The 17,205-nt window shown below is 38.6% G+C and overlaps 1 protein-coding gene across 1 annotated transcript in view; it reads right to left on the minus strand.

Moving 5' to 3' along the window:
* Nucleotides 1–16,947: 16,947 nt before the first annotated feature.
* TTC29 (tetratricopeptide repeat domain 29) overlaps nucleotides 16,948–17,205 on the minus strand; it is a 268,223-nt gene continuing 267,965 nt past the window's right edge. Inside the window, exon 13 of the mRNA XM_036889136.2 lies at nucleotides 16,948–17,183. Within this exon, the coding sequence (XP_036745031.2) occupies nucleotides 17,153–17,183 (31 nt within the window). The 3' untranslated portion in view covers nucleotides 16,948–17,152. The remainder of the gene's footprint in view (nucleotides 17,184–17,205) is intronic.

The following is a 17,205-nucleotide window of genomic DNA, read 5'->3' on the forward strand; positions in this document are numbered from 1 at the left end:
AAACAGGAGGGTGCAGATATCTTTTTGAGATAGTGATTTTCTTTCTTTTGGATATATATCCAGAAGTGGTATTGCTGGATCATATGGATCTCTATTTTTAATTTTTTAAGGAAACTCTGTATTGTTTTCCATAGTGGCTGTAACAATTTACATCCTTAACAACAGTACACAAGGGTTCCCCTTTCTCCACATCCTCGCCAACACTTGTTATTACTTGTCTTTTTGATAACAGCCATTCTAACAGATGTGAGGGGAGATCTCACTGTGGTTTTATTTACATTTCCCTGATGATTAGTAATGCTGAATACCTTTTCATGTACCTGTTAGCCATCTGCATGTCTTCTTTGGAGAAAATGTTTATTCAGTTCCTCTGCCCATTTTAAAAAAATTGGTTTGTTTTTGCTACTGAATTGTATGAGTTCTATAAATATTTTGGATATTAACCCCTTATCAGATAAATTATTTGCAAATATTTTATCCCATTCAGTAGGTTGCCTTTTCATTTTGTTGATGGTTTCCTTTGCTGTGCTGAAGCTTTTTAGTTTGATGTAGTCCCACTTATTTATTTTGCTTTTGTTTCAATTGCTTTGGGTGTCAACACCAAAACAAAACAAAAATCACAAAGACTGACATCAAAGAGGTTAACACCTATGTTTTCTTCTAGGAGTTTAATGGTTTCAGGTCTTGCGTTCAATCCTTTCACCCATTTTGAATTTCTTTTTGTGTATGTATGAGAGAGTGGTCCAGTTTTAGTCTTTTTTTATTTTTTATTTTTATAAAGGTCCAGTTTTTTTTTCAAGGCTTTCAAACTTTAATGTGAATCATGGTGACATAACTTTGCTGGTTAAAAATAAAGATTCCCAGTATCTGTCCCCGGGGATTCAGATTTAGTGGACCTGGGGAGGGGGCATTCCTTAACCCTGTAGACAAGTGCCCAGGTGATTCCAGCAATGACAGTGAGCCAAGCTCTGATAGACCCTTGCTAGGCACTGCTGGGGTCTTGCCCCCTTTAGAGCTCTAATAAGTCTTTAATCAAATCGCATTGTATGACATTATATGTGAATCATCTTCTAACCTATTGTGTGTATTCTTGCATCCTTTTGTTGGTTTCAAGTTTCATTTTTTTCCCCATAATTTTGTGTGCTGAAAGATGCAAATTTAATGAGTTATGGATGTTCTATCTAGAAGAATCAGCCAATGCCTTCTCCTTTGTCTTGTCTAAGTAATTAATTATAGACCTCCAAATATTGACACACATCATTTATGCCAGACTGGAAAGATATAAATTGTTCACTACTGCAAGAGTATTAATTAAAGAAAAATAGAAAGAAAAAAAATCTCATGGTCTAACCTCAAAATGCAGCCATTCTAAAGGAATAATAATAAAAACACCGTTATGTGCTTCCTGTGTCAGTTATGGTATTATGCTAAGAGCTTTTTTGTCTTTTAAAATTTTTTTTTTTTTTTTTTTAGATAATTATTTTTTATTGAAGGGTAGTTGACACACAGTATTACATTACATTAGTTTCAGGTGTACAACACAGTGATTCAACATTTATATACATGATAATTCTAAGTACCAGCTATCACCATACCAAGTTGTTACAATATTTTGACTATATTCCTTATGCTATACATTACATCCCGGTTGCTTATTTATTTTACAATTGGAAGTGTGTACTTTTTCTTGGTTGTTGTTGTTAGGGCATCTCTCATATTTATTGATCAAATGGTTGTTAACAACAATAAAATTTTGTATAGGGGAGTCAATGCTCAATGCACAATCATTAATCCACCCCAAGCCTAATTTTCGTCAGTCTCCAATCTTCTGAAGCATAACGAACAAGTTCTTACATGGAGAACAAATTCTTACATAGTGAATAAGTTACATGGTGAACAGTACAAGGGCAGTCATCACAGAAACTTTTGGTTTTGCTCATGCATTATGAACTATAAACAGTCAGTTCAAATATGAATACACATTTGATTTTTATACTTGATTTATATGTGGATACCACATTTCTCTCTTTATTATTTTTAATAAGATGCTGAAGTGGTAGGTAGATACAACATAAAGGTAGAAAACATAGTTTAGTGTTGTAAGACAGCAAATGTAGATGATCAGGTGTGTGCCTGTAGACTATGTGTTAATCCAAGCTGGACAAGGGCAATAAAACATCCACATATGCAGAAGATTTCTGTCAGAACAGGGGGGGTGAGGTTCTAAGCCTCACCTCTGTTGATCCCCAATTTCTCACCTGATGACCCCCCTGCGACTGTGCCTGTCTTAGGTTGTTCCTCCCTTGAGGAATCTTACCCGTCTCTGGCTAACCAGTCATCTTCCGGGGCCATACAGGGAAATGTTAAGTTGGTAAGTGAGAGAGAAGCCTTATTGTTTGAAATGGTTAGCTTTTTATTTCTTTGCATATTTATGCCCTGTGGCTTCTATGCCCAGCATTTGTCTTGAGGTATCTTTACCACTTGGAGGAGTTATGATACTCGGTAAATTTGATATGAGGCACGAATTCTATTTAAGAATTCGTTGTAATTAGGAAGAAAGAAGAAAAGCTATAGAAGTAGCAGACGGAAGAAAACATGGGAAGATTGATTATTTCTTTGACATATCTTCTTGTAGAGTAACTTCAGCATATATAGGTTTTAAGCTACTACTTAAATTGCACACACACATTAACATAATAGGAGTATAGTTACATAACCAAAGCATACCTGTAATTACCAGCCATCTCCAGTGAAACCAAGAAAACCAGTTAGGCACGCTAGGCATTTGTGAAAACTTATCAATGATATGATGGTTATTATCTAACTGAATTTGAGTAGTTTGAGAAAAATCAGACAAATTAAAACAACCCATTCCTGGGCACTGTTCACATCCCATATGTTCTTTTAACAGTAAATAGTCTGTAGTTGTAAGATTTTGGAGCGCTACAATTTGCACTTCTCCTAATTCTTGGTTGAGTTCCAACAGTATAGATCCAGTCAAATTTGTTGTTTTACTGTATGCACAGGCCAGCTTAGATATCTCCTTCATTCCCATGGCAAGTCCAGGAGCTGGTGGGATGAGTGCATCTACAGCTGTAGCAGTGCGTGGATCTTTGTTGGGGTTTTTTGAAGATCATCTTCTGGCATGAGTCTTCTCGAGAGTGCTGATGTTGGAAGTTCTCTTTCATATCGTTTCTTAGTTCATTTTCGGGGTAGCCAAATTAGGCTTTGATCCTCTGTATAAACACAAACAGACCCTTTGCCTACACTTTTATATGTCCTTTATATCATTGTGTAGAACTCATTAGAGGTCACCACATAGGAACTGCATTTTTTTTTTTTAATCATTAATCTACACTTACATGACGAATACTTTGTTTACTAGGCTCTCCCCTATACCAGGTCCCCCCTATATACTCCTTTACAGTCACTGTCCATCAGCGTAGCAACCTGTTGTAGAATCACTACTTGTCTTCTCTGTGTTGTACAGCCCTCCCCTTTCTCCCACCCCGCTATGGATGCTAATCTTAATACCCCCCTACTTCTCCCCCCCTTGTCCCTCCCTACCCACCCATCCTCCCCAGTCCCTTTCCCTTTGGTACCTGTTAGTCCATTCTTGAGTTCTGTGATTCTGCTGCTGTTTTGTTCCTTCAGTTTTTCCTTTGTGCTTATATTCCACAGATGAGTGAAATCATTTGGTATTTCTCTTTCTCTGCTTGGCTTGTTTCACTGAGCAAAATACCCTCCAGCTCCACCCATGTTGCTGCAAATGGTTGGATTTGCCCTTTTCTTATGGCTGAGTAGTATTCCATTGTGTATATGTACCACCTCTTCTTTATCCATTCATCTATCGATGGACATTTAGGTTGCTTCCAATTCTTGGCTATTGTAAATAGTGCTGCGATAAACATAGGGGTGCACTGATCTTTCTCATACTTGATTGCTGCATTCTTAGGGTAAATTCCTAGGAGTGCAATTCCTGGGTCAAATGGTAAGTCTGTTTTGAGCATTTTGATGTACCTCCATACTGCTTTCCACAATGGTTGAACAAGTTTACATTCCCACCAGCAGTGTAGGAGGGTTCCCCTTTCTCCACAGCCTCGCCAACATTTGTTGTTGTTTGTCTTTTGGATGGCAGCCATCCTTACTGGTGTGAGGTGATACCTCATTGTAGTTTTAATTTGCATTTCTCTGATAATTAGCGATGTGGAGCATCTTTTCATGTGTCTGTTGGCCATCTGTATTTCTTTTTTGGAGAACCGTCTGTTCAGTTCCTTTGCCCATTTTTTAATTGGGTTATTTGTTTTTTGTTTGTTGAGGCGTGTGAGCTCTTTATATATTCTGGACGTCAAGCCTTTATCGGATGTGTCATTTTCAAAGATATTCTCCCATACTGTAGGGTTCCTTTTTGTTCTATTGATGGTGTCTTTTGCTGTACAGAAGCTTTTCAGCTTAATATAGTCCCACTTGTTCATTTTTGCTGTTGTTTTCCTTGCCCGGGGAGATATGTTCAAGAAGAGGTCACTCATGTTTATGTCTAAGAGGTTTGTGCCTATGTTTTCTTCCAAGAGTTTAATGGTTTCATGACTTACATTCAGGTCTTTGATCCATTTTGAGTTTACTTTTGTATATGGGGTTAGACGATGGTCCAGTTTCATTCTCCTACATGTAGCTGTCCAGTTTTGCCAGCACCATCTGTTGAAGAGACTGTCATTTCGCCATTGTATGTCCATGGCTCCTTTATCAAATATTAATTGACCATATATGTCTGAGTTAATGTCTGGATTCTCTAGTCTGTTCCATTGGTCTGTGGCTCTGTTCTTGTGCCAATACCAAATTGTCTTGATTACTATGGCTTTATAATAGAGCTTGAAGTTGGGGAGTGAGATCCCCCCTACTTTATTCTTCTTTCTCAGGATTGCTTTGGCTATTCGGGGTCTTTGGTGGTTCCATATGAATTTTTGAATTATTTGATCCAGTTCATTGAAGAATGTTGCTGGTAGTTTCATAGGGATTGCATCAAATCTGTATATTGCTTTGGGCAGGATGGCCATTTTGACGATATTAATTCTTCCTAGCCATGAGCATGGGATGAGTTTCCATCTGTTAGTGTCCCCTTTAATTTCTTTTAAGAGTGACTTGTAGTTTTCAGAATATAAGTCTTTCACTTCTTTGGTTAGGTTTATTCCTAGGTATTTTATTTTTTTGGATGCAATTGTGAATGGAGTTGTTTTCCTGATTTCTCTTTCTGTTGGTTCATTGTTAGTATATAGGAAAGCCACAGATTTCTGTGTGTTGATTTTGTATCCTGCAACTTTGCTGTATTCCGATATCAGTTCTAGTAGTTCTGGGGTGGAGTCTTTAGGGTTTTTTATGTACAGTATCATGTCATCTGCAAATAGTGACAGTTTGACTTCTTCTTTGCCAATCTGGATTCCTTGTATTTTTTTGTTTTGTCTGATTGCCGTGGCTAGGACCTCTAGTACAATGTTAAATAACAGTGGGGAGAGTGGGCATCCCTGTCTAGTTCCCGATCTCAGCGGAAATGCTTTCAGCTTCTCGCTATTCAATATAATGTTGGCTGTGGGTTTTTCATAGATGGCCTTTATTATGTTGAGGTACTTGCCCTCTATTCCCATTTTGCTGAGAGTTTTTATCATGAATGGATGTTGAACTTTGTCAAATGCTTTTTCAGCATCTATGGAGATGATCATGTGGTTTTTGTCTTTCTTTTTGTTGATGTGGTGGATGATATTGATGGACTTTCGAATGTTGTGCCATCCTTGCATCCCTGGGATGAATCCCACTTGGTCATGGTGTACGATGGTTTTGATGTATTTTTGAATTCGGTTTGCTAAAATTTTGTTGAGTATTTTTGCGTCTACGTTCATCAGGGATATTGGTCTATAGTTTTCTTTTTTGGTGGTGTCTTTGCCTGGTTTTGGTATTAGGGTGATGTTAGCTTCATAGAATGAGTTTGGGAGTATCCCCTCCTCTTCTATTTCTTGGAAAACTTTAAGGAGAATGGGTATTATGTCTTCCCTGTATGTCTGATAAAATTCCGAGGTAAATCCATCTGGCCCGGGGGTTTTGTTCTTTGGTAGTTTTTTTATTACCGCTTCAATTTCGTTGCTGGTAATTGGTCTGTTTAGATTTTCTGTTTCTTTTTGGGTCAGTCTTGGAAGGTTGTATTTTTCTAGGAAGTTGTCCATTTCTCCTAGGTTTCCCAGCTTGTTAGCATATAGGTTTTCATAGTAGTCTCTAATAATTCTTTGTATTTCTGCGGGATCTGTTGTGATTTTTCCTTTCTCATTTCTGATACTGTTGATTTGTGTTGACTCTCTTTTCCTCTTAATAAGTCTGGCTAGAGGCTTATCTATTTTGTTTATTTTCTCGAAGAACCAGCTCTTGGTTTCATTGATTTTTGCTATTGTTTTATTCTTCTCAATTTTATTTATTTCTTCTCTGATCTTTATTATGTCCCTCCTTCTGCTGACCTTAGGCTTCATTTGTTCTTCTTTTTCCAATTTTGATAGTTGTGACATTAGACCATTCATTTGGGATTGCTCTTCCTTTTTTAAATATGCTTGGAGTGCTATATACTTTCCTCTTAAGACTGCTTTTGCTGTGTCCCACAGAAGTTGGGGCTTAGTGTTGTTGTTGTCATTTGTTTCCATATATTGCTGGATCTCCATTTTGATTTGGTCATTGATCCATTGATTATTTAGGAGCGTGTTGTTTAGCCTCCATGTGTTTGTGAGCCTTTTTGCTTTCTTTGAACAGTTTATTTCTAGTTTAATGCCTTTGTGGTCTGAAAAGTTGGTTGGTAGGATTTCAATCTTTTGGAATTTACTGAGGCTCTTTTTGTGTCCTAGTATGTGGTCTATTCTGGAGAATGTTCCATGAGCACTTGAGAAGAATGTGTATCCTGTTGCTTTTGGATGTAGAGTTCTGTAGATGTCTATTAGGTCCATCTGTTCTAGTGTGTTGTTCAGTGCCTCTGTGTCCTTACTTATTTTCTGTCTGGTGGATCTGTCCTTTGGAGTGAGTGGTGTGTTGAAGTCTCCTAGAATGAATGCATTGCATTCTATTTCCTCCTTTAGTTCTGTTAATATTTGTTTCAGGTATGTTGGTGCTCCTGTATTGGGTGCATATATATTTATAATGGTTATATCCTCTTGATGGACTGAGCCCTTTATCATTATGTAATGTCCTTCTTTGTCTTTTGTTACTTTCTTTATTTTGAAGTCTGTTTTGTCTGATACCAGAATTGCAACACCTGCTTTCTTCTCTCTGTTGTTTGCTTGAAATATCTTTTTCCATCCCTTGACTTTAAGTCTGTGCGCGTCTTTGGGTTTGAGGTGAGTCTCTTGTAAGCAGCATATGGATGGATCTTGCTTTTTTATCCATTCTATTACTCTGTGTCTTTTGATTGGTGCATTCAGTCCATTTACATTTAGGGTGATTATTGAAAGGTATGAATTTATTGCCATTGCAGGCTTTAAGTTTGTGGTTACCAAAGGTTTAGGGTTAGCTTCTTTACTGTCTTACTGTCTAACTTAACTCGCTTGTTGAGCTATTCTAAACACAATCTGATGATTCTTTATTTCTCTCCCTTCTTATTCCTCCTCCTCCCTTCTTCATATGTTGGGTGTTTTGTTGTGTGCTCTTTTTAGGAGTGCTCCCATCTAGAGCAGTCCCTGTAGGATGCCCTGTAGAGGTGGTTTGTGGGAGGCAAATTCCCTCAACTTTTGCTTGTCTGGGAATTGTTTAATCCCTCCTTCATATTTAAATGATATTCGTGCTGGATACAGTAGTCTTGGTTCGAGGCCCTTCTGTTTCATTGCATTAAGTATATCATGCCATTCTCTTCTGGCCTGTAGGGTTTCTGTTGAGAAGTCTGATGATAGCCTGATGGGTTTTCCTTTGTAGGTAACCTTTTTTTTCTCTCTGGCTGCTTGTAATACTTTGTCCTTGTCTTTGATCTTTGCCATTTTAATTATTATGTGTCTTGGTGTTGCCCTCCTTGGATCCCTTGTCATGGGAGTTCTGTGTACCTCTGTGGTCTGAGAGGCCATTTCTTCCCCTAGTTTGGGGAAATTTTCAGCAATTATTTCTTCAAAGACATTTTCTATCCCCTTTTCTCTCTCTACTTCTTCTGGAATGCCTATGATTCTTATATTATTTCTTTTATATTGATCACTCAGCTCTCTTAAAATTCTTTCATTCCTGGAGATCCTTTTATCTCTCTCTGCATCAGCTTCTCTGCGTTCCTGTTCTCTGTTTTCTAGTCCATTAATGGTCTCTTGCATCTCGTCCATTCTGTTTTGAAGTCCTTCCAGAGCTTGTTTTATTTCTGAATTCTCCTTCCTTAGTTCTTGCATATTTCTCTGCAAGTCCATCAGCATGGTTATGACTTTTGTTTTGAATTCTTTTTCAGGTAGACTGGCTAAATCTATCTCCCCAGATTCCTTCTCAGGGGAAGATGTAGCTGATGCCGAAGCTGTCTGGGTTAGTCTTGTCTGGATCATATTTTTTTGCCTTTTCATGTTGACAGGTGCTATTGACTGTCAGCTGGGAGGACCAAAATTTTCACTTACTACTGGCCTTTCTTTACTGGGGCAACTGCGACCCCTAGTGGCTTGTGTTGGGTAATTGCGTGTAGAGTGGGTCTTTGTGTCTTGCCTGGCCGGGAGGGAGAAATTTCCCTTTCTGTGGGCGGAATTTGTCTCAGGCTGCTTCTCTGCTTTCGCAGCACCCGGTGGGGTGATGGATGAGGGGGCTGCTTGACTGTTTGCCTCCGTGAGGGGTCTCAGAGCTGTTGCCCAGGGGGTTAGTGCACCCGGTTTTCCCTGTAATTTCCAGCTGCTGTACTGTGACCTGGGTTGTTTCCGTCAAGCTGTTAAGTCCCTGTCCCTTTAAGACTTTCAAAAAGCCCCCGCTTTTCTTTGTCACAGGGGCATCAGCTTCAGCACCCGCTCAGAGGTCTTACTCCCTGTTCCCCCAGCATCCAGGGCCCCCTGGGCATGTACTGTGTCTGCGCTCTGGCCCGGATGGCTGGGGCTGGGTGTTCGGCAGTCCTGGGCTCCGTCTCCCTCCCGCTCTGCCTGCTCTTCTCCCGCCGGGAGCTGGGGGGAGGGGCGCTCGGGTCCCGCAGGGCCGGGGCTTGTATCTTACCCCTTTCACCAGTCGCTGGGTTCTCGCTGGTGTAGCTGCAGTCTGGCCAGTGTCCTGCGTCTTCTGGTCTCTCTTTTAGGGCTAGTTGTGTTTGTTGTATTTTCAAAAGTATATATGTTTTTGGGAGGAGATTCCCACTGTCCTACTCACGCCGCCATGTTGGCTCCCTGTTCCCTAAATTTTTTAATAAAATTTTTTTATTAAGGTATTGTTGATATACACTCTTATGAAGGTTTCATATTAAAAGCAATATGATTATTACATTCACCCATATTATCAAGTCCCCGCCATACCCCATTGCAGTCACTGTTCATCAGTATAGTAAGATGCCACAGAATCACTACTTGTCTTCTCTGTGCTACACTGTCTTCCCCATGATCCCCCTACACCATGTGTCCTAATCATAAGACCCCTCAGTCCCCTTCTCTCTCTCTCCCCGCCCACCCTCCACTAACCCTCCTCTTTGGTAACCGCTGGTCCCTTCTTGGAGTTTGTGAGTCTGCTGATGTTTTGTTCCTTCAGTTATGCTTCATTGTTATACTCCACAAATGAGGGAAATCATTCAGCACTTGTCTTTCTATGCCTGGCTTATTTCACTGAGCACAATATCCTCGAGCTCCATCCATGTTGTTACAAATGGTAGGATTTGTTTCTTTCTTATGGCTGAATAGTATTCCATTGTGTATGTGTACCACCTCTTCTTTATCCACTCAGTGACTTATGGACACTTAAGTTGCTTCCATATGTTGGCTATTGTAAATAGTGCTGCAATAAACATAGGATTGCATATGTCTTTTTGAATCTGAGAACTTGTATTCTTTGGGTAAATTCCTAGGAGTGGAATTCCCGGTCAAATGGTATTTCTATTACTAGTTTTTTGAGGAACCTCCATATTGCTTTCCACAATGGTTGAACTAGTTTACGTTCCCACCAGCAGTGTAGGAGGGCTCCACTTTCTCTGCATCCTGCCAACATTTGTTGTTTGTCTTTTCAATGTTGGCCATCCTAACTGGTGTGAGATGATATCTCATTGTGGTTTTAATTTGCATTTCTGTGATGATTAGTGATGTGGAGCATCTTTTCATGGGCCTGTTGGCCATCTGAATTTCTTCTCTGGAGAATTGTCTGTTCATATCCTCTGCCCATTTTTAAATTGGGTTATTTGCTTTTTGGTTGTTGAGGCATATGGGTTCTTTATATATTTTGGATGTTAACCCCTTGTTAGATATGTCATTTACAAATATATTCTCCCATACTGTAGGATGCCTTTTTGTTCTGTTGATAGTGTTCTTTGCTGTACAGAAGTTTTTGAGCTTGATGTAGTCCCATTTGTTCATTTTTGTTTTTGTTTCTCCTGCTCGATATGCGTTCAGGAAAAAGCTGCTCATATTTATATTCATGACATTTTTTTCCTTTGTTTTATTCTAAGAGTTTTATGGTTTCATGACTTACATTCAGGTCTTTGATCCATTTAGAGATTATGTTTGTGTGTGGGGTTAGACAATAATCCACTTTCATTCTTGCATGTAGCTATCCAGTTTTGCCAAGTTGTTGAAGAGGCTGTCATTTCCCCATTGTATATCCATGGCTCCTTAATTGTATATTAATTGCCCATATATGATTGGGTTTATATCTGGGCTCTCTAGTTTGTTCCATTGGTCTATGGGTCTGTTCTTGTGCCAGTACCAAATTGTCTTGATTGCTGTAGCTTTGTAGTACAGCATGAAGTCGGGGAGTGTAATCCTCCCAGCTTTATTCTTCCTTCTCAGGATTGTTTTGACTATACGGTGTCTTTTGTGGTTCCACATGAATTTTCAAACTATTTGCTCTAGTTTTTTGAAGAATGCTCTTGGTATTTTGATAGGGATTGCATTGAATCTGTAGATTGCTTTAGGCAGGTTGGCCATTTTGACAATATTAATTCTTCCTATCCATGAGCACAGGATGTTTTTCCATTTATTGGTATCTTCTTTAATTTCTCTTGTGCGTGTTTTGTAGTTTTCAGAGTATAGGTCTTTCACTTCCTTGGTTAGGTTTATTCCTATGTATTTTATTATTTTTGATAAAATTGTGAATGGAATTGTTTTCCTGATTTCTCTTTCTGCTAGTTCATCGTTAGTGTATAGGAATGCAACAGGTTTCTGTGTACTAATTTTGTATCCTGCAACTTTGCTGAATTCAGATCTTGTAGTTTGGGAGTAGATTCTTTAGGGTATTTTATGTACAATATCATGTCATCTTCAAACAGTGACAGTTTAACTTCTTCTTTACCAATCTGGATGCCTTTTATTTCTTTGTGTTGTCAGGTTGCCATGGCTAGGACCTCCAGAACTATGTTGAATAAAAGTGGGGAGAGTGGGCATCCTTGTCTTGTTCCTGATCTTAGAGGAAAAGCTGTCAGCTTCTCGGTGTTAAGTATGATGTTGGCTGTGGGTTTGTCATATATGGCCTTTATTATGTTGAGGTACTTTCCTTCTATACCCATTTTGTTGAGAGTTTTTATCATGAATGGATGTTGAATTTTGTCAAATGCTTTTTTGGCATTTATGGAGATGATCATGTGATTTTTGTCCTTCTTTTTGTTGATGTGGTGGATGATGTTGATGGATTTCCTAATATTGTGTCATCCTTGCATCCCTGGAATGAATCCTACTTGATCAGGATGGATTTTTCTCTTGGTGTATTTTTAAATTCAGTTTGCTAATACTTTGTTGAGTATTTTTACATCTATGTTTATCAGAGATATTGGTCTGTAATAATTTTCTTTTTTCTTGTGGTGTCTTTGCCTGGTTTTGGTATTAGAGTGATGCTGGCCTTATAGAATCAGTTTGGAAGTATTCAGTCCTCTTCTACATTTTGGAGAACTTTGAGGAGGATGGGTATTAGGTCTTCACTAAATGTTTGATAAAATTCAGTGGTGAAGCCATCTAGTCTAGGAATTTTTTTCTTAGGTAGTTTTTTTTTTAATTACCAATTCAATTTCATTGCTGATAATTGGTCTGTTCAGATTTTCTGTTTCTTTCTGGGTCAGCCTTGGAAGTTTGTAATTTTCTAGAAGGTTATCCATTTCTTCTAGGTTATCCAGTTTGTTAGCATATAATTTTTCATAGTATTCCCTAATAATTCTTAGTATTTCTGTAGTGTCTGAAGTGATTTTTTGTTTCTCATTTCTGATTCTGTTTATATGTGTAGACTCTCTTTTTTTCTTGATAAGCCTGGCTAGGGGTTTACCTATTTTGTTTATTTTTTCAAAGAACCAACTCCTGGTTTCATTGATTTTTTCTATTCTTTTATTCTTCTTGATTTTATTTATTTCTACTCTAATCTTTTTTATGTCCCTCCTTCTACTGACCTTGGGCCTCATTTGTTCTTATTTTTCTAGTTTCATTAATTGTGACCTTAGACTGTTCATATGGGATTGTTCTTCTTTCCTGAGGTGGGTCTGTATTGCAATATATTTCCCTCTTAGCACTGCCTTCGCTGCATCCCAGAGATTTTTGTGGTGTTGAATTATTGTTGTCATTTGTCTCCATGTATTGCTTGATCTCTGTTTTTATTTGGTCATTGATCCATTGGTTATTTAGGAGTGTATTGTGAAGCTTCCATGTGTTTGTGGGATTTTTCATTTTCATTGCATAATTTATTTCTGTTTCATGTCTTTGTGGTCTGAGAAACTGGTTGGTACAATTTCAATCTTTTTGAATTTACTAAGGCTCTTTTTGTGGCCTAGTATATGAGCTATTCTTGAAAATGTTCCATGTGTACTTGAGAAGAATGTGTTATCCTGCTGCTTTTGGGTGGAGTGTTCTGTTTATGTCCATTAGGTCCATCTGTTCTAATGTGTTGTTCAATGCCTCTGTCTCCTTACTTATTTTCGATCTGGGTGGTCTGTCCTTTGGAGTGAGTGGTGTGTTGAAATCTCTCAAAATGAGTGCATTGCATTCTATTCCCCCCTATAATTTTGTTAGTATTTGTCTCACATATGTAGGTGCCCCTGTGTTGGGTACATAGATATTGGTTATATCCTCTTGCTGGACTGACCCTTTTATCATTATGTAATGTCCTTCATTGTCTCTTATGACTTTCATTGTTTTGAAATCTATTTTGTCTGATACAAATACTGTAATTCCTGCATTTTTCTCCCTATTAGTTGCATGAAATATCTTTTTCCATCCCTTTACTTTTAGTCTGTGTATATCTTTGGGTTTGAAGTGAGTCTCTTGTAGGCAGCATATAGATGGGTCTTGCTTTTTTATTCATTCAGTGACTCTTTGTCTTTTGATTGGTGCATTCAGACCATTTACATTCTGGGTGATTATCAATAGGTATGTACTTATTTCCATTGCAGGCTTTAGACTCATGGTTTCCACAGGCTTAAGGGTAATTCCCTTACTATCTAACAGTCTAATTTAACTCACTTAGTATGCTATTACAAACACAATATAAAGGTTCTTTACTTTTCTTTTTATTCCTCCTACATTCTTCATATATTAGGTATCATATTCTGTACTGTTTGTCTAGCTCTTGACTGGCTTTGGGGGTAGTTGATTTAATTTTGTATCTGCTTAGTAATTAATTTTTGTACTTTCTTTTCCATGGTTTTATTTATTCTGGTGATAGCTATTTAGCCTTAGGAACACTTCCATTTATAGCAGTCCCTCCAAAATGCACTGTAGAGACTGTTTGTGGGAGGTAAATTCCATCAGCTTTTGCTTATCTGGAAATTGTTTAACCCCTCCTTCAAATTTAAATGATAATCTTGCCAGGTAGAGTATTCTTGGTTCAAGGCCCTTCTGCTTCATTGCATTAAATATGTCATGCCAGTTACTTCTGGCCTATAAGGTTTCTGTTGAAAAGTCTGATGATAGCCTGATGGGTTTTCCTTTGTATGTGATCTTATTTCTCTCTCTGGTTGCTTTTAATAGTCTTTCTATATACTGATCTTTGCCATTTAATTATCATCTGTCTTGGTGTTGTCTTCCTTGGGTGCCTTGTGTTGGGAGATCTTTTCACCTCAGTGGCCTGAGAGACTATCTCCTTCCTCAGATTGGGGCAGTTTTCAACAATTACCTCCTCAAAGACACTTTCTATCCCTTTTTCTCTCTCTTCTTTTTCTTGTACCCCTATAAAATGAGTATTTTTCCCTTTGGATTGGTCAAATAGTTCTCTCAATATTCTTTCATTCCTAGAGATCCTTTTTTCTCTCTGTGCCTCAGCTTCTTTGTATTCCTCTTCTCTAATTTCTATTCCATTTACCATCTCCTCTACTGCATCTAACCTGCTTTTAAATCCCTCCATTGTATTTTTCATTTCTGATACTGTCTTCTGTAATGACTGAATCTCTGCCTGTAATTCTTCCCTGAGGTCTTGATTATTTTTCTCTACCTCCATGAGCATGTTAATGATTTTCGTTTTGAAATCTCTTTCCAGAAGATTGATGAGTTCATTTTTACTTGGTCCCTTTTCTGGTGTTTGTGGGATTTTGGTTTGAACCATGTTCCTTTGACATTTCATATTTGTATGTGGAGTCCTCTAGTGCCCAAAAGCTCTAATTTCTGGAGCTGCTCAGCCCCTGGAGTGATGTTGGGAGTCACAGGGGAATGGCTAAGCTGCCTGGGGGGGGAGGAGAGAGCTGTTTCCTACTTCCCAGCTGCTGTGCCTGTCTCCACTGCCAGAATCAGTGGACTGAGCACACATGTGTAAGCCTCTATGCTTTGTGTTTGTAGCTGCCATAGGCGGGGCTTCCCTCTGGCTGGCCTGATGCCAGGGCAGGGACTGCCAGTTTGCAAGCTAGGTGTGGGCCATCTGGGAGCAAGGCACAGCAGGCTGCATATTATATTGTGGGGCCTTGGAGCTGCATAGCTAGCCAGGGGGATGGAGATGGTGAAAGTTTCCAACCTGCTGGGCAGTGTGCACCTGGACAATTTTGTCTACTTGTCCTTTCTTTTGAGCAGTAAGCTCTGTGCAGTCCCTGCCCCTTTAGCAGCCCTATTGCAGTTAGGAAGTGTTTCAGACAGCCCACCTTTCTTTTATTCCAGAGCAGCCAGATGTGGATCCATTTTCCACAAGTGGCTGGAATCTCAATCTCTCTAGTTATTCCACCTGTCTTAACTTTCCAAGCCCACTAATCTCCAGAGCACCATGCAATGTAGTTTCATGCTCCCAGAGGTGATCTCCAGGGCTGGGTATTCAGCAGTCCAAGACCTCCACTCCCTCCCTGCTCCATTTCTCTTCCATGTGCCAGTGAGCTGGGGTGGGGGGAGGGCTTGGGTCCTGCCAGATCATGGCTTTGGTACATTACCCTGTTCTGTGAGATCTATTCTTTTCTCCAGGTGTATGCAGTCTGTCACAGCCTTCTTTCCTGTTACTCTTTCAGGATTAGTTTTATTAACTATACTTTCAAATTATATGTGACTTTTGGAGGAGGCCTCTGTCTCACCTCTCATGACGCCATCTTTCTAAAGGTCCAGTTTTATTCCTTTATGTGACTGCCCAGTTTTCCCAATAATACTATGGCTCCTTATCTAGCTCTGGAGAGGCAAAGGAGAAAGAAGCATCTTTTGCTATTCACAACAAGCCTCTTTCAACTACACCTGAATTTATGTTAATGAGGAAACTTTTGGAGAGCCTCTAAGGATGGGGTCTGTTTGCCAGAGGGAGACTACCATGTGATTAGAGAGTTGGAACTTTCAGATAATCCCTTTAACTTTGAGGAGAGGAGCCAGAGGTTGAATTAATTGCTAATAGTTAATGATGTAATCAATCATGTCTAGATTATGAAACTGCCATTAAAACCCTAACTGAAAGGATTTGCAGAGCTTCTTGGTTGGCGAATGCCTCAAGGGTGGGTGGCATGCTTAGGGAGGGCATGGAAGCTCTGTGCCCCTTCCTAAAAACTTGTGTTATGCATCTCTTCTATTTGGCTGTTCATCTATATCTTTTATTATAGTCCTTAAAATAAATATAAGTAATTGTTTCTCTGAGTTCCATGGGCCATTATAGCAAATTATGGAAGTTGAGGAGGGGTCATGGGAATCCCTGATTATAGCCAAGTCAGTTAGAAATGCAAATGACAACCTGGGACTTGTGATTGACATTTGAAGTGGAGGACAATGTTGTGGAATTGATCTTTTTTTTATAATCTTTTTTTTTAATTGAAGTATGTTTCAAATGTACCACACAGTGGTTCAACAGCTACCCGTATTATTAAATCTCACCCCCACTAGTGTAGTTACTATCTATCAATGTAGGAAGATGTTACAGAAAAGTGATCATATTCTCCATGGTGTACTACTGTCCCCATGACCAACTTATATTGTAATTGTGAATTACTGTGCCCCTTTAGTGGAACTGATCTTTTAATCTGTGGAGCCTCTACTAACTCCTGGTAGTTAGTGTCAGAATTGAACTAAGTTGTGCTATATTCAGTGTCTGCTGAGAACTGGAGATTGCTTGGTGTGGAAAAACATATTTGGTGTCAGAAGTAGTACAACTAGAGGAAACAGGTTTCCTTACAAAGGTAAAGCAAACTGTTTTGAACAGTACTTATCAATATGGTAATATTATTATTGCTTTTTAAAAAAATGTATGTTAAAAAGTTTCCCTGCATTTTTAGTAAATATTTTCCCACATTTATTCAACACAGATTTTCTTGAGTTTAAAATGATTTTCTCATGAGATCAACCAATTTTTTATTCTATAATAGCATGTTTATTGTGGAATAATGGATGAGGAAAATTTTATAGTTTATTTTATGGATAATTGTTGATATTTCTAAGCATTTCAGATTTATTTTATTTTCATGCATCTAAATATTTTAGATTAAATTTGTAGTAGTACATTGCAATAGAAATCAAACATATACTTTTATTATAACTCTATCTGTATTATTTGTAATATACTCTTATTATAGGTATCAAACAACAAGGTGACGTAATAAATTTCTTCCTGCTTTGTTCATGAGTCAGAAGCTGGTTTAAGTCTCATCTTCTTCATTATCTTGAAATCTGAAGTAAAATAAATTATAAA

The sequence above is a fragment of the Manis pentadactyla genome, chromosome 1 (assembly GCF_030020395.1).
Source record: "Manis pentadactyla isolate mManPen7 chromosome 1, mManPen7.hap1, whole genome shotgun sequence".
Lineage (NCBI taxonomy): Eukaryota > Metazoa > Chordata > Mammalia > Pholidota > Manidae > Manis > Manis pentadactyla.